The sequence below is a fragment of the Delphinapterus leucas genome, chromosome 2, assembly GCF_059928025.1.
Source record: "Delphinapterus leucas isolate spDelLeu-1000000601 "Yukka" chromosome 2, BTC_Dleu_Yukka2, whole genome shotgun sequence".
Lineage (NCBI taxonomy): Eukaryota > Metazoa > Chordata > Mammalia > Artiodactyla > Monodontidae > Delphinapterus > Delphinapterus leucas.
In genome coordinates this window covers 3,498,045-3,523,192 of record NC_143130.1, presented here as the reverse complement: position 1 = coordinate 3,523,192, position 25,148 = coordinate 3,498,045, and the positions used below count along the sequence as shown (strand labels likewise).

Genomic DNA, 25,148 nt, shown 5'->3' with positions numbered 1-25,148 from the left:
TGTAATTGACATACAGCACTGTGTACGTTTCTGTATAGCATAATGATTTGACTTACATACATAATGAAATGATGACCACAGTAAGTTTAGTGAACATCCATCACCTCACGTAGATACAAAATTTAAAAAAAGAAAAAAAGAAGAGTTTGATGAGAACTCTTAGGACTTACTCTCTTAACTTTCATAGGTAACATACAGCAGCATTAATTATATTAACCATGCTGTTCATTTCATCCCTACTACTTGTTTATCTTATAGCTGGAAGTTTGTGCCTTTTGACCCCCTCCATCCGGTTCGCCCTCCCCTCACAGCACCCTCTTCCCGCCTCTGGTGACCACAAATCTGATCTCTTTTTCTATGAGTTTGTTTTTTGGAGTATAATTGACCTACAGCACTATGTTAGTTCCTGTTGCACAACATAGCGACTTGATATTTCTATACATTACAAAATGGTCACCACTAGGGGCTTCCCTGGTGGCGCAGTGGTTAAGAACCCGCCTACCAATGCAGGGGACACGGGTTCGAGCCCTAGTCCAGGAAGATCCCACATGCCGCAGAGCAACTAAGCCCGTGCGCCACAACTGCTGAGCCTGCGTTGTAGAGCCCGAGAGCCACAACTACTGAGCCTGCGCTCTAGAGCCTGTGAGTTACAACTACTGAGCCCATGTGACACAACTACTGAAGCCCGTGCTCTGCAACAAGAGAAGCCACCGCAGTGAGAAGCCCGCTCGCCGCAACTAGAGAAAGCCTGCACACAGCAACAAAGACCCAACGCAGCCAAAAAATAAATTAATTAATTAATTTAAAAAAATAATCACCACTAAACAATAGTTTTTTAATACCCACTGTGAACTATCGGCTTTAATAGAACTGTTAGATTTTTTTCATACATATTTGTTAAATATTTTAATCATTTTTTATTTAGAAAGGAAAACACTGATGGAAAAGAATAAAATAAAACAAAAACCATAACTGTAGATTTAATGGAATAATTAAATAATTCATGCATTCAGTAAATATTTGTTGAGCACCAGCTGTGTACCTTGTATCGTGCAAGGTTCTGGGGATTTGATGGTCAGCACAGAGCATATCTTTTAATAGAGCCCTACTTTATGAATGCATACAGGATACCTATGTAGAACAGTGGATCATTTCTGTTGCTTCCCTATTATCTCCCATAAGAAAATTTTAATTGGACATTCCCTGACCTCCGGGGGTTGTTAAAAGTGCCTGCAGAGAATTGCCGGAAACCTTGTAGAAGTGTGTAGGCGCTGTTACCGTAACCGTGGAGGAGCTGTGTAGGAGATTCTAATACGGCTCTGGTAGTGTAGGTGGTGGTGATTTTAGTTAAGGAATTTATTTGATATAAAAACTGCCAGCCTAGTGTCAGTCTCTTAGTCTATATTGGCTTCTTTTAGAACTGGAGCCAGGGCTTCCCTGGTGGCGCAGTGGTTGAGAGTCCGCCTGCCGATGCAGGGGACACGGGTTTGTGCCCCGGTCCGGGAGGATCCCACATGCTGTGGAGCGGCTGGGCCCGTGAGCCATGGCCGCTGAGCCTGCGCGTCCGGAGCCTGTGCTCCGCAACGGGAGAGGCCACAACAGTGAGAGGCCCGCGTACCGCAAAAAAAAACCCCAAGAAAGTGGAGCCAAACGTGAGCGTGTTAGGTACTTTGTGGGGATGCAGGTAATTAGTAGGATAAGGCGATGAACTAGGTAATACAAGGTCAGAGGTCAGAGGAAAGATTCATGGGGAAGGATAAGTTAAACAATAAACAAGAAAGCTAGAGATTCTGCACTTAATTTTTGTGACTATTTGACTTAGGCTAGGTTCTAATAAAGTTATATTTTTTAAATAAAATTTTCCTTTTTTAAAGGAAACCACTGAAGTTCTCTGTGATAAGTGTTTATTTCCATAGTTAAGGAAGAGAAAATTTCTTATCTTTGAAATAGGTATTAAAACTAACATGTGAATTAAGAAAATCAGTTGAAACTCACTGTTAACATGGAAGTGACACTTGTACGTAGCTGAAGATTGCACTTTCTGTCCATCCTTTCTGAGGTTTCTAGAGAAGGAGAATGTCAAGGTTGAAGGAATCTAAAGTTTGTAATTATTTGAAGTAATTGCTTTGGAAGAATGCAGCACAATGCATATCCATCTAATTTTTGTGCGCTTGGTTTTAATAAAGTCTAGCTTATCTTGAAGAGGGCATTTTCTTTTTTCTTTTTTTTTTTTTTGCGGTACGCGGGCCTCTCACTGTTGTGGCCTCTCCCGTTGAGGAGCACAGGCTCTGGACGCACAGGCCCAGCGGCCATGGCTCACGGGCCCAGCCGCTCCGCGGCATGTGGGATCTTCCCGGACCGGGGCACGAACCCGTGTCCCCTGCATCGGCAGGTGGACTCTCAACCACTGTGCCACCAGGGAAGCCCAAGGAGGGCATTTTCACAGGAGTTGGCAAACTTTCTCTGTAAAGAACCAGAAAGCAAATATTTTAGGTTTTGTGAGCTATATGGTCTCAGTCACAAGTATTCAGTTCTGCCATTGTGGCATTAAGCAGCCAGAGACAGTGGGAACAAGGGCGCATGGCTGTGCTTCAGTCAAACTTCATTTACACAAACAGGCAACAGGCTGCATTGGACCATATCTTGCCTGTCCCTTTACTATAAATAGGGAGATGCTGCAGTATGTTTTTTTCCATTTTCATAGTTTTAGCTTATTTTAAAAAGTGTAAGATTCAATAAAATACAAGACTGCAGAAGCATTGCTATACAGAGAAATCTAAGGCTTCTGAAACAGAATTGTTGCCATTATTTGCTCAGAAAGTTCATCAGCTGGTATAAGACAGTTCAAATTTTATGTATGAAAGGAAGCTTAGGAGTTTGATTTTGAAACTATGGAAGTGCAAGATGTTTAAAAGTTAAAAATTCTAAGCAAAAGGTCACAGCCTGCACCTATTATGATTACAGCTTCATTGGAGACATCAATAGGTTATGCTTGAGTAGTTTTCTGGAGGTTTTTTTTTTTCCTTTTTAATTCTAGTCTCTATTTTCCGTTTTTTTATAAAAGGATGATAGATTTTGTGCAGGTTATTAATACATCAGTTTTCTAGCCAGCAAAGTGTGGTTTCAAAATTTTATCAGTTATCTGCAAAATATTTCCCTTGAGTATGTCAGGTTTTCCTTTACTTGATTTATTATGCTTACTGTAGAAAAGCATTGAGAAAGACCCATGTCATGTGGATGTTACTGCTAAATATTCAAGTAATGTGACATATACATAGAGATTAAAACTTCTTGTTTTTATAGAAAAACCATCTATTTTAGGTTTTAGTTTAATTTTTCTCATCGACAGTTTTGTTACTATAATTTAAATGAGTTTATGGAGAAAAACAATCAGTTTATTCTTCAGTTACGATAACTTGATCGCCAGCTGTTAAAGAACGGGTGACGTAATCAAGTGGGGAGGAATGTGACCTTTTTATCTCCTTAGCTACAGCTCTAAAGATTTAAATAGGAATTAATAAATCTCAGTGTTCCTATAAAAGCTAAATATGCTGTAATTAGAAAAATGGTATGGATGCTCTTAAAACAGTTACTTGCTCTGACACATATGTATCATAGATTTTATGTTAGTGCATTCACCGAAATAGAACGTGGAGCCTGAAAACTGTGATAACCAGACTTGTTCCTTCCTGTGGCCAGCCTTTTCTTCTCTTAAAAGGAACCAGGCATCTTTATGCCACTTTCAGTATGTCTCATTCTGAAGAGCAGCAGTATCCCAAAAGGGCAAACTGGGCAAGAAGCTAATAAAGAATTTAGGTCTCTGCCGCAGATGTTCTCTAGAGACTTCGGAACCCTGAATGAAAACCTTTTTATTTCTCCTGTGAATGTTCAGATACCTGATAAAAAGGAACAAACATATAAATAACTGATCTGGGGGACTTCCCTGGTGGCCCAGTGGGTAAGGCTCTGCGCTTCTGCTGCAGGGGGCGCACAGGTTTGATCCCTGGTCGGGGAACTAAGATCCCGCATGCCACACAGCGCGGCCAGGAAAAAAAAAAAAAGACCTCACTTTCCAGTGCAGGGGGTGCGGGTTTGATCCCTGGTCACGGAGCTAAGATCCCACATGCCTTATGCCCAAAAAACCAAAGCATAAAACAGAAGCAATATTGTAACAAATTCAATAAAGATTTTAAAAATGGTCCACATCAAAAAAATCTTAAAAAAAAAAAAAAAGCTGCTTGGGAACAGAGGGAGCCACCATGTCTCAAGTGAGCCTTGGAACAGGGTAGAGTAATTGTGAGCCTTTAGATGAGGATTGGGGTTAATTTGACTTATGGGGAACATGTCTTTTGTATTTAGGAATCTTTTCTGAAAATTCTGAACTGAGAGCTAGCTGTGATGAAGAAGAGAGGTTGGAAGGGGCTCTAAAAGGAGACCAAGGATCTTGGAAAACAAACTGCAGCTTTGACTAGCTTAACTCTCCGTTGACCTGGAGTACATTTGTGAGGTGGATTTTGTTTCCTGCACGTTGAAATATAAGTAGAATGTTTTATATTTTTCTCCCTGGGAATGGGGCTATATGAGGAGGTCAAGAGGAGCAAAAACAAATTGCTTTTAAACTTAGCTGTGGATTGATTTTCTCCCCTCTATTGGATTAATGGTCTTCAGTGTGTGTAAGATGTTGGGAAGCAGGAAACGTGTAAAGCATCAGTGCTATTTTTAGATAATGACCTCTAAAGGTAATGGTAAGCCTTCCTTAAGCAGTTTCAAGAGAAAAGGGCTCTGGGTATAAATCTTATCAGTCAGGGTTCTCCAGAAACAGAACCCACAGGGTGTATGTAGATACATATCAGAGCATATTTGTTACAGGCATCAGCCCATGCTGTTCTGGAGGCTGAGAAGGCCCACAGTGCACCGTGTGCAGGCTGGGGAACAGGAGAGCCAGTAGCGGAATTCAGTCCAAGTCAGACACCCTGAGACCTGGGGCGGGGGTGGGGGGAGGGGTACATCCTGTGGGCCAAGGCCCAAGAACCTGGAGAGCCGTCGTCCTAGGACAGGAGCCGTGGATGTCTCCTCTCAAGTTGAGAGTGAATTTGCACTTCCTCTTTTTTGTTGACGCCCTGAACTACTGGATGATGCCCACCGCCACTGGTGAGGACAGTCTTCGCGGGCCTCTCACAGCTGTGGCCTCTCCCGTTGCGGAGCACAGGCTCCGGACGCGCAGGCTCAGTGACCATGGCTCATGGTCCCAGCTGCTCCGCGGCATGTGGGATCTTCCCGGACCGGGGCACGAACCCGTGTCCCCTGCATCGGCAGGCGGACTCCCAACCACTGCGCCACCAGGGAAGCCCGAGGACAGTCTTCTTGACGCAGTCTGCTGACGCAAATGCTAATCTCTTCTGGAGACACCCTTACAGACACATCCAGAAGTAATGTTTTACTGTCTATCTGGGCATCCCCTTAGCCCAGTCAAATTGACACATCCAGTCAATCATCACAATACCCAAAGGAATTGAAAGCAGGGACTACAACAGATATTTGTATGTCCATATTCATAGCATTATTCATGATAGCCAAGAGGTGGAAGCAACCCAAGTTCCATCAACAGATGCATAGAAAACATTTTGGGTGTACATACATACAATAAGATGTTATTCAGACTTAAAAAGAAGTAAATTCTGGGCTTCCCTGGTGGTACAGTGGTTGAGAGTCCGCCTGCCGATGCAAGGGACACGGGTTCGTGCCCCGGTCTGGGAGGATCCTGCGTGCCGTGGAGCGGCTGGGCCCGTGGGCCATGGCCGCTGAGCCTGCGCGTCCGGAGCCTGTGCTTCGCGATGGGAGAGGCCACAGCAGTGAGAGGCCCGCGTACCGCAAAAAAAAAAAAAAAAAAAAGAAGTAAATTCTGACATATGCTACAGCATGGGTGAATCTTGAGGATGTTATGATAACTGAAATAAGCCAGTTACAAAAGGACAAGTATTGTGTGAGTCCACTTATATGAGGCACCTAGAGTAGTCAGATTCATAGAAACAGAAAGTGGAATGTTGGTTGCCACTGGCTGGGGTATAGGGGGATGGAGAGTATTGTGTAATGGGTACAGAGTTTCAGTTTTGCAAGATGAAAAAAGTTCTGGAGATGGATGGTGTTGATGGTTCTAAAGAAAGAAGGGCTGGGAATGATTGCCCAATGTCTAGACAGGTCTCAGCTTGTGAAACTTTAAGATGAACGGCTCAAAGAGGTGCTAGACTTTTGATCATTGTCATTATAGAACAATCCCATTCTGCCTACCCTGCTTTATCCATTAGCTACTTGGCGAACTTGCTAAAGGGAACTGTATTCTCATTGTGGCTTATTATGAGGATCATAATTCTAAGTTCAGTGACTACATTTTTGGCTTAGAATGAACTCAAAATATCTATGACCATGAACAAGCCCTTCATTCTTGCCTGCTCTAGACTTTCTGGGTAAACTTGAAGTTTTGAGTATTGACCTTCATGGATATCATAAATGTTCTTGCCTTTGTAGCTTAGGCTATAGAACTTCCTAAAGGTCATTCCAGAATTGTTTTGTGGGTTTAAAACTAATGGCCTTTTTTTTCCCACAAATTTTTAATCTTCAAAATAAATGTGCTCCTTGAAGAATAAATTAGAAAATACAGGACTTCCCTGGTGGCACAGTGGTTAAGAATCCGCCTGCCAATGCAGGGGACACGGGTTCGAGCCCGGGTCTGGGAAGATCCCACATCCACGGAGCAACTAAGCCCACACGCCACAACTACTGAGCCTACGCTCTAGAGCCCGTGAGCTACAACTACTGAGCCCGCGAGCCAAAACTACTGAGCCCACGTGCCTAGAGCCCGTGCTCCGCAACAAGAGAAGCCACCGCAATGAGAAGTCCGCGTACCGCAATGAAGAGTAGCCCCCGCTCGCAGCAACTAGAGAAAGCCCGCGTGCAGCAACGAAGACCCAACACTGACAAAAATAAATACGTTAATTAAAAAAAGAAAGAAAATACAGATAAACAAAACCAAAACAAAACCAGCCATAATTCCATGAAATAAATTGCAAAATCTTACGTAGTGTGTGTGTGTGTGTGTGTGTGTGTGTGTGTGTGTGTTTTAATTTTGCGATACACGGGCCTCTCACTGTTATAGCCTCTCCCGTTGCAGAGCACAGGCTCCGGACGCGCAGGCTCAGTGGCCATGACTCACGGGCCCAGCCGCTCCACGGCATGTAGGATCTCCCCGGACCGGGGCATGAACCCGTGTCCCCTGCATCGGCAGGCGGACTCTCAACCACTGTGCCACCAGGGAAGACCCTGGTGTTTTAAAAAAATAAATAAATTTATTTATTTATTTTATTTTTGGCTGTGTCGGGTCCTCGTTGCTGCGTGGGCTTTCTTTTAGTTGTGGTGAGCGGGGGCTACTCTTCTTTGTGGTGTGTGGGCTTCTCATTGCAGTGGCTTCTCTTGTTGCAGAGCACAGGCTCTAGGCACGTGGGCTCAGTAGTTGTGGTTCACGGGCTCTAGAGCACGGGCTCAGTAGTTGTGGTGCACGGGCTTAGTTGCTCCACGGCATGTGGGATCTTCCCAGACCAGGGCTCGAACCCGTGTCCCCTGCATTGGCAGGCGGATTCTTAACCATTGTGCCACCAGGGAAGCCCCTTACGTAGTGTTTTGATCTTCTTTCATGCATGTATGTATGTGTGTGAAAGTATACACATATTTTTATATGTATAGATTCATATATGTATTTTAATACCTATTTTGAATATTTTTTTAAGGAATTCAGGGCTTAAGTATTTCTTGCTGGGCAATCAAAACGATGGTAAATCATCAACTTTTTATTCACTTTGTATACTTAGACCTTCTTTCAATATAGCTTTAAGGAAGTAATGCTTTAAAACTTATAACTAACACTCAGTTTGGAATTAATATAATAATAGATTATCCAAGGAGTTGTATTACAGTGTTCTCATGCAGACTTGTTAATGAATTAGGACATGTGGTAAGTTAGAAACCCATTTATTTAGTTGTATTTATTCGAAATAACCATTTATAAATTATTTTACTTAGATAATGAAAGTTTTTCAAAATATTTTATTTCCAGAATCTTATTTTTGAAAAGCAAAAAGGAATAGTCATTTGTCAGAAAATTAGAGGAAAGATAGTATGTCAACCCTTTAAATGTATCCCATATTACTATGGATTAATTTTGTATCTTTTTGAAATTATTATATTTTTTGTTGTTGCCAGATACCTCAGCTTCTCAGCTTAGATTTGTACATGTAGTACATGCTTTCAGTAATTAAACACAGATGCATTTGTTTTTCCTTTGTAATTGTACCATAAACTTTTACCTTCTAGAAATTTCAGCAACAGAGTATTCTTTAGTCATCCCCTGGGTGCTGATCCTAGAATTACCATTCAAGTTCGCAGGGAGGGAGATTTGTAATAATGGATGGCAGTGCACCAGGCCATCGCACTGTTGCTTCATCAGCGTAAAATAGGAACTAAGTCCTGTTACCTCAGCATTATGTCCTGCTGAGGAATTCTGTTTGCTTAACTGACCAAGGACAAGCATCTCTGGTTGAATACTTTTAACACAGATTAATAATGAGGTTTCATCAATAAATATTAGTATCTAGCAGCTATCCCCTTTACCTTTCTACTTAAAACATACTCTGGACTGGGAAAGCAGTTACTGGGAAAACAGAAATCATTAGAGTCTGAGTCAGGGCTTGAGAAGAGTTCTTCAGTTCTAGACTTTGAAAGCATGTGATAATTAAGACGTGGTCTTGCTCTGAACTCTTCAGGGGCCTACAGTTTACTGGGAGGCAGAAGAACAGCAATCAATTACTGTGGGGTGTGCTGGGGACGGTTAGTACAGGGGAATACGAGGTGCTGCCAGCCGGCCCTATTCGGTCTAGCGGCCACTGGCCAGGTGTGGTAACCGCACACTTCGAATGCAGCCAGTGAGGCTGAGGAACTGAATTTATTTTATTTTATTGTATTTCAGTTACTCCAAGTTAAAATTTTAAAACTCACACTTGATTCATTTATGGGAAAACTTTTAAGACTGTTTGGAATCATTTGAGCCTGTGAACCTATTTTTCAACTGTAAATTTTATGAAATCTGTATACAGATCAAGTATTTTTGATGAAAGTTTAGGATCTGAATTGAGATATGCTATGAAATACATGCTGGATTTTGAGGACTTAGTCCAGAAAAAATAACATATCTCAATAATTTTGATATTCATTATACAGTTAAATGCTAATATTTTGAATATTAGGTTGAATGAATGAATGTACTATTAGAATTCATTTCACCTCTTTATTTTTACCTTTTTAATGTGGTCATTGGCAAATTTTAAATCACCTGGCTCAGGTGATATTTGTGTTAGCGCTGCTCTAGAGGCACAGGAAATCTACGAATTCTGCCCTTGAGGTATAGAGGGGCATCTCAAAGAGAAAGTGACCTTTGAACCAACTCGTTATGGTTTATATGTGGTTCACGGGTTGGTGGTTGGGAACAGTATGTTGTAGATAGAGGGATAATGATTTGAAGGTGTAAAAAGGGAAAATAGCATGACATTAATAGAATTGTGAGTAACATGGGGGTTTTGGACAAAGAATGTAAAAACAGTCGCAATAAAAGGCAGAAAAGATTGTTTGGGACTGAAGTTTTTAGGAGCCTTCAATTCTCTGCTGTGATATTTGAACTTCTACAGTCAGTGAAATATTCATTGATGTTTTAGAAGTGGGTGAGTAAGGAGATCAGATTTGTTTTTGGAGAATAACTCTTGGGACTGGAGGGTCAGTTCGACAAGGTGAAGAAGTGGGACTTGTCCTCACTTATTCACCACCTCGATTAAGGTGGTTGTCTTGGGATAGGAGAGGAAGGAATTCAAGACAGAGTAAGGGGAAGAGTTAGTAGAAGCTCATTGGGGTGAAGAGAAGAGACACAGGGTGACTTTGAGATCTCCCCCGAGGAGCTCGTGATGCCGTTGTTTGAACTGGTGAGGATACTAGGATAGTGTGTTACGGACAGAGGTTGAGCCGAGGAGGCGATGAGTCTGAGCGTCTGAAGGGTCCATGCCAGGAGGTCTTTCACAACACATCTGCTGTGCAGGGGAGGGAGGTGGGTGTTTGAGAGAGAGTTTGATGTTTTTGAAGCAGTGGAGTCAGTTAAGATTTCCCAGGGAGACTGTAAACACAGGAGTAGGAAATTAACTTTAGTGCATGGATTTCCTGATAGCTTCTTTAGTTCTATAAAGGTAATTTTCCTTTAAGAACATCCTGAGCGTTTACCGTGTGCGAGTGCTGTGCTTGGCGCCAAAGACGAAGCGAGAAACCAGGCAGAAGTTTCTGCTGAAAGGTGATCAGGCTCCAGAGGGAAAGGCCGGCAGCCCATGTGGGATGACACTGCGGTGTCGTAAGGTCCACGACAAGCTACAGGGTAGTTGGGCCCAGGAAGGGCCCATGTGAGGACAACAGAAGCTGACACTGGAGAGCTGTGGGCTTGATCTCCAAGGGGGAGTTTGTCGCTTGTCCCTTTTTGGCAGATCTTTTACTTATGATAAACCTCCCAACTGTACACACACCCCCTCACGACTGTGTAAGTGTTGGGCTCCAGGCCCCTGGGCTCTTCACTTGGTGACTGTCGGCTGCTATCTACCCACCCTGTAGGTCCAGAGTCTTGAACCACAGCAATTTCTGTTGATGGTGTGGCCCGGTTGCTCTGTTGGCAGCGGTTACGGCAGGTTTGGTGGCACAGGAATGACTCCAGTGTGTTTGTGTGGTTCCCAGAAACGAGCATCCGTCAGGCCTCCGCGCCTTCCCGCCTGGGACCTGCCTTGTTTATGTCTGTTGGGGAGGAGGCGTAAGTGACGGACCTGTGATGATGTGAAGGACTCCTTCAGGTCGTTGGCCACAGTCCGCGGAGCAGGGGGAGGACAGAAGCCAGGTGGAATGGGAACCTTTAGTAGCTGAATGTGAGACAGCAAGCCCCGGAGGAGTTGGGCAGCCTTGGGTTGCAATAACTAGAAAACCAGTAAGAAAAAGAATTTATTTACCATGAAAATGATATCTGTGAAAGCTTTTCACAGCACTGGATTCACTTAGCTACCAGTTATGTTTCATTATTGAAAGACTGTGCTTCATTTCCTTGTGTTATGTCAGCTTAAACACCTAAGACCGTGAGTGTGCTTGGAGGGTCCTCACCACTTCTCGGCGTCCCTGGCTCCCTCCTGCTTTCCTTAAAGATGCAGTTAAACCTGCCGGGAGCCTTTTCCCGAGCACCCCATCTCACCCTCTTCTCTCTGTTTATTGCTGCTCCTCTGTATAACTCTCAGCTCCTGCCCCTGGAGTCGTGTTCTGCCTGTCTCTTCCTCTTTGCTAGGCTGCTGGCCCTGAAGGACAGGGACTGTCTTATGTTCATCTCCCACCTGGCTCATAATTAGTTCTTAAACGATAGTTAAATAGGTGAGTTGCAGAAAATATCAGAATACTGTACAGAGCTTGAAATCTCAGTGCAGCCATGCTTTAAGATATGAACACTTCAACTTACAAGTGTTTGTATTTAAAAATTATTAAACAGAGGGTAATATATTTCCCTCCTCCCCCTAAAATTTGACTTTAAGTGAGAATATAGTCTTTTGGAAAGTTGCATTTTCCAGTTTAAAGTTGATGTCCAGGGCTTCCCTGGTGGCACAGTGGTTAAGAATCCGCCTGCCAATGCAGGGGACACGGGTTTGAGCCCTGGCCCGGGAAGATCCCACATGCCGCGGAGCAACTAAGCCCGTGCGCCACAACTACTGAGCCTGTGCTCTAAAGCCCGCGAGCCACAAGTACTGAGTCCGTGTGCCACAACTACTGAGCCCTGCGCACCTAGAGCCCGTGCTCTGCAACAAGAGAAGCCACCGCAGTGAGAAGCCCACGCACCACAATGAAGAGTAGCCCCCACTCGCCACAACTAGAGAGAAGCCTGCACGCAGCAACGAAGACCCAACGCAGCCTAAAATAAATAAATTTAATAAATAAATAAATAAAGTTGGTGTGCAATTTTCACTTGTGAAACTGAAACAAATTTCAGTCCTATTTTAACTGAATATTGGCTTGTTGACCATATTTTTTCTTTTTGTCCTCCTTCTGTTAACTGACCCAATGTTATTATAATTAGCAATTATGGTAAAGCAGAGTTTAAGCAGGTAAATTACCAAAGGCACATAAATGTCATTTTTCCACATGAATTAAAATAGAGTTTAAAAAGTAATTAGAATTCCATTTTGGAGTTTGATACTTTGGTATCAGAGTATATACTTTGGTATATACTTTGATATATGTTTTTTTCCCCATGAACCTAAATCTAAAGGTATGATTATAGGCTGCAGGGACTGATTATTCCATAATATAAATTACTGATTATTCAGTAATATAGATATAATTTGGCATTTATGGTAAGGTAGATATAATACTTAAGTATTAGTACAGAGTAGCATATGCTAATTAAGAAACAAGAAGTGTAGCTAATATGTATTCTCCTGTTCTCTAAAGTTTATTTTAGAAACAGTGACTGAATGTCAAAAGTAAAGAGGGCCAAATCTCAGTATTTCTGGTATTAAAGTAAGAATTCAGGTACAATCGAAGTTTAAAGTTACCTTCTTTATATATGGCTCCCCAGTTTTTCCTTTCTGTGGATAGTGGGAAGACTATTTTTGTCTGCATATAGATAGAAGTGGAACAGGCCAGGTCTTTTTTTAAATATTAAATTGGGTCATGTGCAGAGGTACTGGTCCCAGTTAAGTTGTTAATTAATGACAGATATGACCCATAAAATTAACTTTGTTTCTGTGTTCTCCTTTTAAAGATTTTTTTTTTGGTATGAAAAATCCACTCATTTTTGTTGGTGACAGTTCACGAACAAGGCTGTTTGTTCAGTTTAAGTGTGTAATAAAGTCTTATAAATATTTGAGAACTAATTTTTATTTGATTCATATATTGGAAGTACTTCTTGTTGCTTATTCTTTTAAGACTTCTTCCCTTGAATTATCTGCAGAGTAAGAAGCTGGTGGTGTGAACTTAAGAATTGTCTTTAAGTTTTTTATGTATTTTGTAAAACAAGTGTATTGGACCAGGGGCCCGGTTTGCCCTAAGTTCATTCAGAAAGATTGAGTATCTTCTGAATAATAGTATACATGAAAATCACATAGGGTACTTAGAAATACAGGTTCTTGACCCCCACCCCCATTACTCTCCACCCCCAGTAACAAGACTTTTAATCAGCACCCCTAGATGAGTCTGTTATAGATGATCCATTGACCATCCCTTAAGAAACACTAGTTTGTATAGTGTTAATACTATTGCTGTCACTTTATGAGTCCAGTAGACTGGACAGATGCCCGAGATTCTTGTCCTAATCAAACTCTATGGGTAGTAATTCTCATTGTGATGAAATTAGGTAATAAAGCACCTAGAAAAAAATATAATTACATTATGTAGAGAAAACTGATTTTTTTTTTTTTTTGGCCATGCCTAGTGGCTTTGGAGATCTTATTTCCCCGACCAGGGATTGAACCTGAGCTCTCAGTAGTGAAAACGCCAAGTCCTAACCCCTGGACCACCAGGGAATTCCCGAGAAAACTGATTTAAAAATTTTTTAATTTTAATTTAAAATTTTTTCTTCCAGTTTTAATGAGATATAATTGCCATACAGCACTGTGTAAGTTTAAGGGGTACATTATAATGATTTGGTTTACATACGTCATGAGGTGATTATCTCAGTAAGTTTAGTGAGCATCCATCTTCTCATATAGATACAAAATTTAAAAATAGAAAAACTTATCTTCTTTTTGGGATGAGAACTCTTAGGATTGACTTTCTTAACAACTTTCATATGTAACAGACAGCAGCATTAATTATATTTAACATGCTGTACATTGCACTCCTAGTACTTCTTTATCTTATATACCTTTTGATCACCTTCATCCAGTTTCCCCCATGGCAACCACAAATCTGATTTCTTTTTCAATGAGTTTGTTTATTTGTTTGTTTTTGAAGTATAATTGACCTACAACACAATAATAGGTCCTGTTACACAACATAGTGACTCAATATTTCTATCTTCTCTTCCCTTGTGTGACTTCATGACTATCTTTATTGCTGTGTTTGGATTTCTTTCTCTTTTTTGTATGTATCTATTATAGATTTTCGGTTTGTGGTTACCACAAGGTTTCTATCTATCTATCTATGATTATTTTAAGTTGCTGATCTCTTAAGTTCCAACACATTTTAACAACCCTGCATTTTTACTCCCCTCCCTCCCAGGTTTACTGTTTTTGACATCGTATTTTACACCTTTCGTTTTTTGTATCAATTACTTACTGTGGATAAGATGATTTTACTACTTTTGTCTTTTAACTTTCCTACTAGCTTTATATATGGTTGATTTACTACCTTTACTGTGTATTTGCCTTTACCTTTCATAATCTTCGTGTTTCTAGTTATGGCCATTTTCGCTTAGAGAAGTCCCTTTAACATTTCTTGTAAAGCTGGTTTGGTGGTGCTGAACTCTTAGCTTCTGCTTGTCTATGAAACTTTTGATCTCTCCGTTAGATCTGAGTGAAAACCTTGCCAGGTACTCATAATGTTTTAGCTTGTTCTTCTTCATACTTTAAAATTTTAAGTTGGAAGTTAGATGCACTTTTATATTTTGCTTTTCTCATTAACCTCATAATTTTTTTTTTTTTTTGGCGGTACGTGGGCCTCTCACTGCTGTGGCCTCTCCCGTTGCGGAGCGCAGGCTCAGCGGCCATGGCTCACGGGCCCAGCCGCTCCGCGGCACGTGGGATCTTCCTGGACCAGGGCTCGAACCTGTGTCCCCGGCATTGGCATGCGGAGCGCAGGCTCAGCGGCCATGGCTCACGGGCCCAGCCGCTCCGCGGCACGTGGGATCTTCCTGGACCAGGGCTCGAACCTGTGTCCCTGGTATTGGCAGGCGGATTCTTAACCACTGCGCCACCAGGAAAGCCCATCCTTGATTTTTAAATACCATCTTTTCCTGTCACGCTGTCTACTTCTGACTTTCTGTTTCCTTTACTGGATCCTCTTACTTTGCTTAGTACCTTAATTATATTAATTGCATCGGTAGTTGTAATAACACCACCAGAGGTCATCGTGCCAGACCTCAGGCGAACTTCATGCCTGTTTCCTCACTTTACCTCGTAACGCAGCTGCGCGGTGCTCCCCAGGGGCCTGTCTCCCCCCCGCCCTCTGTGCGCTCTCTTAAGGTCTGGCCCCACCAGTATGCTGATGACTTTTATGTTTTTAGCACTGATTCTGTACTGAGCTCCCAATCTGGGGACCTGACAGTCTGAGCATTTCCACCTGGACTTGAAAAGGAGTTCCAGCCTCCTACAATCTAAATGGAACTCCTCTGTGTTCCTCTCTTTATCGTGTTCTTCATCTTGACATTATTTAACCCATGGTTAAAGACACACACACCAAAAAACATGCTTCACATAAACAGACATACAATCTGCATGTTAATGTAACTTCTAATTGTTTCCTGCATCTGGCCCTGCTTCTCTGTTCCTACTCTTCTTGGCCTGTTGCCTCTCTCATCTTCTGTCTGTACCGACCTCCTAACTGATCGCTGCCTCTAATTGTGTTCATCTAAAATCTGCAGTATTTCAAAATTTTGACTCAGAATATACTTCCTGGCTTAACTTCTCCAGTTATTCCCTAAATGCTGCTGGGTAACGTCTGCTTTTGAACATGACACACAAACTCTCCTTGTTTTGGCATTTGCTTCTCTTTACATCTTTCTCGTGCCTCTCCTCTCACCTGCCCTCTGAGTCGGCATCCTTCCCTGAATGCACCGTGCTTTTCAGACGTTTGTTCTTCTGCCTCCTGTGTCCCCTGCTTTGACCTGGCTAATTCTGATGTATTCATTTCTGAGGCTTATTCCCGTGGTTCCAAGTCTCTTCGATTTTGCTCCTACACCGTCCCACGTGTAGCTCTAGCATGACGTCTGTTATGCATTTAAATGACCTTTGTTTCACGTTCTTTTACTACGTTATGAGGTCCTAGAAGACGAAGACGAATTTTTTAATCATGTTCGTAACCTTAGCACTGCTGAGGGTTTGATGTTTAGTCCACTTTCAGTCCTGTCTTAAATGGTGACACAGTTGTGTCCATCCTTGTTCCCAAACTAGAAATGTGAATGATTCCTAGTTTCCTCTCTTAATCACATGTAACCGTTTCCAAGTCCTTCAGTTTTGCTTTTACTTGGGTATATATGTTTGCATTCTTTTGTTCACTTGTTTGTTCATCCAACAAATTTCCTTCAGTGCTACTGTATGCAAGGCTGTGAACTAACTACACTGTGTGCCAAACATTGCATTGAATTTGTAGAATGTATAGATTAATTTTATGAGAAGGAACACACTTACAAAATTAAGGAATAACAGTTTATCTAGAAGTATTCCTCATTTTTTTAAGCTTATTTTTTTAAAGCTTTTTGTTAAACTTATTAACTGTGTTTTAACAGTTCTTAGTATGAATGAGATTTTAAAAATTCTGTTACAGTTTCTAACTTGTCATTGCTCATATATCAGAAACTGATTAAATGATCTTTTTACCTGGCCACCTTATTAAACTTCTAAGTAGTTTTCATGGACTTAGATTTTCAAATATTCATTATGTCAGTGACAAATATCAGGGTTGTTTACTTACTGGGTATTTATGAGTTAACTCATTTTTCGTGTCTCAGTACATTTCATATCTTAGTATTGCACATTTGTTGAATAAAAGCCGTGATACTTGGCATGCTGGGATTTTTCCTTTTTTAACTGGGCTGTGTGGCTTGCGGGATCTTACTTCCCTGACCAGGGATTGAACCCAGGCCCTGGCAGTGAAAGCGCCAAGTCCTAACCACTGGACTGCCAGGGAACGCCCCCTGGAATTATTCTTGACTTTAATGAAAATGCTTCTATCAGTGTCTTGCTGAGTATGATGTTTATTTTGAATAATAATTTAAAAAATCAAATTAAGGAGGCATCACCTGTTCCTCACTTGCTAAGAGATTTATCCTGAATCCATGTTGAGTTTTATCAGTAGCTTTGTTGGTGTCTGTGGAGATGATCAAGTTAATCTGTTAATGTAAAGAATTACAGTAAGAGATTTCCAGAAGACAGACTCCCTTAATATTTCCGCTTTTTCCTGATTTATTTAATGCATTGCTAGATTTGAGTGCTAATGTTTCATTTAGTATATTTTCATTTATATTTGTAAGTGACATTGGTTTGTACTTTTCTTTCATTTAATTCTCTGCTTTTGTTTCAGAATTATGCTAGCCTCATAAACTTTGTTAAGGCATTTCAGTTTTTTTTAATTGGGAAAACTGTTTAAATTTGAATTGTTTAAACAACAGGAATTAGTTATTTCTTAAAGCTGTAGTACAGTGTGTCTCTAACATTGTTTAGAAAGTTGCTGTTTCTTGGTGTCTTTATTTCCCCAAGTCTAGTGAAGTATCAGGAGCAAAGAACTTTAACACTTGTTGAATTTTCTAGATAAGGTCCTGGGAAATGATTTACTATATAGAATCACTTGTTATACTAACAGGGTTGGTTTTAGTCAGAGAAGCACTGTTATCCAACTAAGTCATCAGGATATGGAATTAGTCTGGAAGAGAAACACATGGAAATCTGTCTTCATGGATAGATTTTCTTCATAGAAAAATGCTGTTTGGTGATAGTCTAAATTCAAAGCTAACATTTATAGGAAAATGGTCTAATTTGTATCACTGAGTACAATATTTGCATAATTACCATGTTTAAAAAGACCAAAGGTAACCGTTTTATAAATGTATTCAGGTCTCGGGTTAGTTTTACTATTTTCTTTCATTTTTATTTTTCTATTTTTGGCTGTGTTGGGTCTTCACTGCTGCACGCAGGCTTTCTCTAGTTGTGGCGAGCGGGGGCTACTCTTCGTTGCGGTGCATGGGCTTCTCATTGTGGTGGCTTCTCTTGTTGAGGAGCACGGGCTCTAGGCCTACGGGCTTCAGTAGTTGTGGCTCGTGGGCTTAGTAGTTGTGGCTCGCGGGCTCTAGAGCGCAGGCTCAGTGGTTGTGGTGCACGGGCTTAGTTGCTCCACAGCATGTGGGATCTTCCCGGACCAGGGCTCGAACCTGTGTCCCCTGCATTGGCAGGCAGATTCTTAACCACTGCGCCACCAGGGAAGTCCCTACTGTTTCTTTTGTAAAGCTTATTCTGTAATTTAGATTCATTATAATTAATTTATAGGCAAATAATATTTTAGCAGTTAAAGTACTTTAATTTCAATAAAACTGATTCAGTGTATCCATCCACATTTCCCTTTTATAAAATTTTTATTAGCATATAGTTGATTTACAGTGTTGTGTTAATTTCTGCTGTACAGCAAAGTGAATCAGTTATACGTATACATATATCCACTCTTTAATTTTAGATTCTTTTCTCATATAGGTCATTACAGAGTATTAAGTAGAGTTCCCTATGCTATGCAGTAGGTTCTTATTAGTTAGCTATTTTATATCTAGTAGTGTGTATATGTCAATCCCAGTCTCTCAATTTATCCCTCCCTCCCCCTTCCCCCTTGGTAACCAAAAGTTTGCTTTCTACATCTTTGACTCCATTTCTGTTTTGTAAATAAGTTTATTTGTACCATTTTTTTAGATTCCACCTATAAGCAATATCATACAATACTTGTCTTTCTCTGACTCACTTCACTCAGTATGGCAATCTCTAGGTCCATCCATGTCACTGCAGGTGGCATTATTTCATTCTTTTTCATGGCTGAGTGATATTCCATTGTGTATATGTACCACATCTTCTTTATCCATTCCTCTGCTGAATTTAGGTTGTTTCCACGTCTTGGCTATTGTGAATAGAGCTGCTATGAACGTAGAGGTGCGTGTGTCTTTTTGAATTATAGTTTTGTCTGGGTATATGTGCAGGAGTGGGATTGCTGGATCATATGGCAGCTCTATTTTTAGTTTTTTAAGGAACCTACATACTGTTCTCTATAGTGGCTGAACCAGTTTACATTCCCACCAACAGTGTAGGAGGGTTCCCTTTTCTCCACACCCTCTCCAGCATTTATTGTTTGTAGATTTTTTGATGATGGCCCACATTTCCCTTTTTTAATTCAGTGTTTTCAAGTGTTCATAAAACTATGGGTATATTATAGAAGTAATTGAACATCTGGATAATTCTAGGACTAATATGGCAAAGGTTCTCAACCAGGGCAGTTTGTCCCCATGAGACACTTGGCAGTGTCAGGAGACTCTAACTGTCACAGTGAGGGGAAGCCACTGTCATCTGGTGGGTGGCAGCTGGAGATGCTAGTGAACATTGTACAATGCCCAGGATAGCCTCCCACAAAAAGAACGATCTCTTCCCAAATGTTAGTGGTGCTGAGGTTGAGAAACCCTCTTGTAAAAGGAAAGATGTATACACAAATACAAACACACAGTTTTAGAAAGGCGTTCTCAGACGTGCACTTTTTCTTTCAGCAATTATAATTCTAACTTAATACAGTTTACAGTGTCCTTATGCAAAGTGTATGAAGAGTATTCTGCTCTTGACTGACATCTAGTGAGACATTTAAAAATAAAAAGTAAAACTGAAGGTTGAGACTGAATAAGCATGTAAATCAGAGTTACTACTAATTGTTTTTCCAGTCTTAGGAAATTCACAAATAAGTAGACTAGGAAGAGAGGAAAGATTTGTTTATGGCTACTGAGAAATTATAGCTGAGAAGTAGTATGTGGTAAATTCTTACCTGAAGTATTGTACCTCCTTTGTCTTTTACTTATATTCTTGATTTAATATTAGAGCTTAGGATATGAAATCTTTCTTTTGATAGTTTTCTGAATAAATGCTGAGTTACCTATATGTAAGACTTTCTATATTTTGAAAATTGCCTAAAATCATAGAATTTTAGAGCCAATGGGAACCTAGGTGGTTTAATCCAGTTTCTTCACTTACAGAGATTAAAAAGTTCAGTTTCAGAGATTTGAAGTGATCTTTTTTGTTGTCTTACAACTTGTTAGGCCAGATCTTGAACTGGAACCCATAGCTCCTGACTTCTAGTCGAGTATTCTTTCAGGGTGAGGGGAAGTAATTAAGCACGCTTTAAAAAAAAAACAAAACTATTTATTTATTTTTGGCCGAGTTGGGTCTTCGTTGCTGCGCACAGGCTTTCTCTAGTTGTGGCGAGCGGGGGCTACTCTTCGTTGCGGTGCACGGGCTTCTCATTGCGGTAGCTTCTCGTTGCAGAGTACAGGCTCTAGGTGCACGGTCTTCAGTAGTTGTGGCATGCAGGCTCAGTAGTTGTGTCTCGCGGGCTCTAGAGTGCAGGCTCAGTAGTTGTGGCTCACGGGCTCAGTAGTTGTGGCTTGCAGGTTCAGTAGCTGTGGCTCGCAGGCTCAGTAGTTGTGGCTCACGGGCTCTAGGGCACAGGCTCAGTAGTTGTGGCGCACGGGCTTAGTTGCTCTGCGGCATGTGAGCTCTTCCTGGACTAGGGCTTGAACCCGTGTCCCCTGCATTGACAGGCAGATTCTCAACCACTGCCCCACCAGGGAAGCCCAGGCACACTTTGGATTCTCTTTAAAGCTTATGTTTTTTTTTCAAACTATGAATATTAAAAGTGTTAAATTTTTATTTCCTTATAAAGAATATATACACCTGTATATATGTTTTAAAATGAATTAGTATTTATGTTTATAAATCTCATGTTTAATTTATAAGCGTTATGCCAGTTTAAACATGGATATTTCACATTTTTCACAGGCGACAACACCTCCAAATCAAGGGCGGCCAGATTCTCCTGTCTACGCTAACCTGCAAGAACTGAAAATATCCCAGTCGGCTCTCCCCCCGATCCCTGGAAGCCCAGCAATTCAGATTAATGGAGAATGGGAAACTCATAAAGATAGTTCAGGGCGTTGTTATTACTATAACAGAGGAACACAGGAAAGAACTTGGAAACCCCCTCGTTGGACTCGAGATACAAACATAAGCAAAGGAGATTCCCAGAGTCCAGGAGATCAAGAGGTATGAGGAGTTAGGGGGTCAACCAGTGAGTTACCGAGCTTTTTCTCTTTTTGTTCCTCAAAGAAGTGAATAGGTTTGCTTCTAACCCTTGAAATCTCTAAGATACTAAATCTTTTCTCCACGTTTTATTATATTACTGCTTGTCGCTTCCTAATCTCTAACTAGTGGACAGCGTCTAGCCTTGTAGCATGCTTACTAGTTCCAGAATTAACTGGGTTAATGTTGCCTAGTAGCAGTAGTTTCCCTCATGTGCTAGAAGATACTAATTCAATCATTGTTGTTGCCCAAGGAGTGACATCTTTTAGAAAAAGGAGAGAAAATATGTGACATGATTTAGCCAAACAAATAAAAACAAAGTTATTTAATTGACACTTTTCTTTATGGTTTGGTGGGGCTAGCAAGATACTTGTCAGTTTTTGTTAGAGATACAAGATCACTTTTTATTTCTATGTAGGGGAAATAAGTATAATTCCTTTGCTGCGAACAAAGGACCACCCTCTAAGTCTGACAGTTCACTCTGTATCGTTATTTTCTCTAACACGTGTCCATACTGTCTCCCCACCTGCCTTGGTTTCACTTCCCTCCCACCTCTCAGAGGGTGGTGCGGTGAATTGGCCAGCGGTGTTTTGAGAAACACTCATCTCCGAGGCCTGGAGAGAGTCCTTGGGACTGTTCAGGTGTGCAGGAGAAGCTTGGGTAGCGTGGATAGAATGGAGTTAAATCCTGCTGTTTGGTAGACGGCGGTCCCCGCACCTGCACAGGACACCTGCTCTTAGAGAGAGCAGCTGGCTTGTACAGTAGGAACAGAACTCCATTTATAGGTAGGAGCTGGAGAAATCAGGTAACACATCCTGTATCTAGCAGAACCTGAAAGCTTTTTATAGTTAATGACCCCTCGTCTTATCCTGTTTTTCAGTTGGTTATTTATAGCTTTGCTTTGGTGGTAACTTGTACTTTTAGTATTCAGGAATGAGGTGGGAGGATAGTGAGAAGTTGTTCATGTGTTACTATAATAGGAAAATGTTAGGAAAGTGATTTGAATTTGTGTGTCCAGAAAGATTTGAAAATAAGTTGTCCTGTGTATCAATAATAAAGTAAAATCATATAATTTGGAAGAATTGGGGTAAGGGCTAAATTGTAGAATAATTTAAAGAAATTTGAAGTATACATGGGAACTTCAGCAACCCTTCTTGGCTTTCTGTTTCAGTGACTAGATGAGAGTGGCTAGTGTTTCAGAATCTGAGCTCACACCACTCCCTCTCTGCGGGTATTGTGTAAAATAGGTATTTCCAGAGTGGCTGGAGCATATCTTCCAGTAACTTCTTGAGAAAGGTTGTGCATGGGAGGTAACATTGAGACTTTGTGTGTGAAAAAGTCTGTATTCTGCCCTCCTATTTAATCGATAGTTGGCCTGAGTGAAGAATTCTAGGTTGGAAATCATTTCTTCTCACAGTTGCAAGGCATTTTGAACTTGACTTTATGGCGATCTCGGTCAGCTGCGTGTGGGATGTCTCCAGTGTTGGAACCATTCGGTCTTCCCTTTCAGACTGACTCGTCTCTGCAGAAGTCTTAACACCTGGACAGTAAGGGCCGCCTGGGTCTTGGTACCCGGCGTTTCGTTTGCACATAGTTCCTTAGTCTCCCCTCTTTCTGTTTGGTACCTGCGTCCTAGTCGTGCCTGTTGTCTTCCAACTCAGAATCCCACTTGATAGGGAGTAAAACCCTACACTTGGGCTGGAATAAGGGAGGGGTGCACACCTAGTGGCCAGGCATGAGGAAGGGGAGTCTGGCGATTTCAGTCCTCAGTTCAGTACCCTCGGTTCCAGGAGGACCTAATACTGTCACTTCCTGGGCCGTTTGAAGATTTCGCTCTGCAGACCTGTTGCATTTCGTCTTCCCTCCCCGGCACCCATCCCCCCCACCAGTTTAGATTCTGCTTTCTTTGCGGATAATTTAGGTGTTTGTTCATCTGCTTCTCAGCCTCCAGAATTTTGTGGCTGTTGTGTCTCCTTGTGTTCTCCCTGTTCTTGGCGGTTCGGGTCTTTTTAGGCTTGTTTCGATACTTTTATTTCAGTAGGGTTAGAGAGGGAGCAGATGCTCGCCCTCTCATCCTAACCCAGAAGTTTATTTCAGTGGTTGCCCTAGCACAGTGGTTCTCACGTGGGGCAGTGTTGTCTCCGGGGGGACCTAGGCAATGTCTGGGGGTATTTTGGGTTGTCACAACTCAGCGAGGGCTACTGGCTCCTCGTGGGTAGAGGCCAGAGAAGCTGTTGAGCATCCTGTGATTCACAAGACAGCTTCCACCGCGAGGCACAATCTGGCCCTAACGGTCCACGGTGCTGCTGATGAGAAACGCCTCCGTAGGAGTTGTAACTGGCGCACTTATCACAGTCTGCGGTTAATCAGCTCTTCTTGCTCCTTTTGAAACCGTACAGGAACTATACGTGCAGCGGTGCTATTGTTGTCTGTTTTATTTCTATTTTTTAGCTCCCTTAGTACTTGTTCTACATGGTGGCTCAGAATTTATCCTCATATGTACCACTTTCTTTTTTCACATTTCTTAGGCAAATTAGGTTACCTTGGATAACTTTATACTGTCTTAAGTACCTACTTTTAAATTTCCTTAGTGAGCCTCTGTTAGTGATAGAATCTTAGTTTTCATTTGCCTGGAAATTTGTTTTTCATCCTTACTTTTGAAGAGTATCTTTACCTGGTGCACAGTTCTAAGCTGATGGCTTTTTATTTTTCCCTTGTTCGTTGAAGACTTTATTCTCATGCTTTCTGGCTCTCATTGTTGATGTGGAAGATTCAACTTGTAGATCCCTTCCTGTGGGTGGCTTTGAGGATCTCGTGTCTGTAGTTTCACTATGATGTGATTCGGTGAAGTTATCTTTTTTATTTCCTTCCGGGGCTTTGTTGGGAATCCCAAATTTGAGGCGTTCCGTCTTTGATTAGTTCTGGAAAAACTCTTAGGCATTGTCTTTATACAGCTCCTGTCCCATTTTCTCTTTCCTCTTGTTTTGGGACTTTGATTAGATGAACAGTTAATCTGCTTGCTCCGTTTATCATGTCTCTTGATTTCCCTTATACTTTAACATTTTATTGCTGTGTCTCTCTCTGCTTGTTCCCAGTCATTTCCAAGTCAAGCTCCTGTTTGCTGTTTTTCTCTTCATCATGTATGTTTGTTTGATATTAAACCAACCCTTGAATTTAAAAAATGTGTTATTTTAAATTTGTTTGGGGAGCTTCCCTATCTTAATTACTTTGAGAAGTTTGAAACATACAAAAAAAGTAGAAAGAATAGTATAGTGAGCTGCCAGGTACCCTTCATCTGGATTTACAGGTTGTTAACACTTTACCACATTTGCCTTGTTACTTTCTCCCTCCTTTTACCCTTCTAATTCTGCAGTAATTTTTTTTCTGAATCATTTGGACCAGACAACATAATGTTTTATTCTTTAAGTATAAGGACTGTTTCCAGCAAAATCTTTTTTTGTGTGTGTGAAAAATACTTTATCATACCCAAGAAATTTAATAGCAGTATATTATTTAATACAAAGGTAATGTTCGTGTTTCTCACTTGTCAACTCATATCCTTTATAGTTTTTTTTCCTGCAGTGAAGGATCCAGTGAAGGATCATATATTGCATTTATTTGTCATATCTTTCTTAAGTCTTATTTTCTACTTTATTTTTGCTAATTTCAGTATATAGTCTTTAAGAGTCTGAATATGCTGTTCTTCTGCTGACTCTCACTCATGGTGTTTGTTTTACATCGTGTGTGTGTGTGTGTTTTTGTTTTTTTTTTTTGCGGTATGCGGGCCCCTCACTGTTGTGGCCTGTCCTGTTGCGGAGCACAGGCTCCGGACGCGCAGGCTCAGCGGCCATGGCTCACGGGCCCAGCCACTCCACGGCATGTGGGATCTTGCCGGACCGGGGCACGAACCCCGTGTCCCCTGCTTCGGCAGGTGGACTCTCAACCACTGCGCCACCAGGGGAGCCCTGTGTGTGTGTTTTAATGTGAGATTATAGTTGTTGGAAATTCATATATAGC

At 41.4% G+C, this 25,148-nt stretch overlaps 1 protein-coding gene across 8 annotated transcripts in view; it reads left to right on the top strand.

The window, feature by feature from the left end:
- The window catches only part of ARHGAP12 (Rho GTPase activating protein 12), a 110,955-nt gene that overhangs the window by 40,145 nt on the left and 45,662 nt on the right, over positions 1-25,148 (top strand). For 7 of the 8 annotated variants that reach the window (XM_089906358.1, XM_089906360.1, XM_089906359.1 and 4 more), the window contains exon 4: positions 20,832-21,095. The exons of the other annotated variant lie outside the window; for it this stretch is intronic. In XM_089906358.1, coding sequence (XP_089762484.1) covers positions 20,832-21,095 — 264 coding nt within the window. The remainder of the gene's footprint in view (positions 1-20,831; positions 21,096-25,148) is intronic. 8 annotated transcript variants of the gene reach the window in all.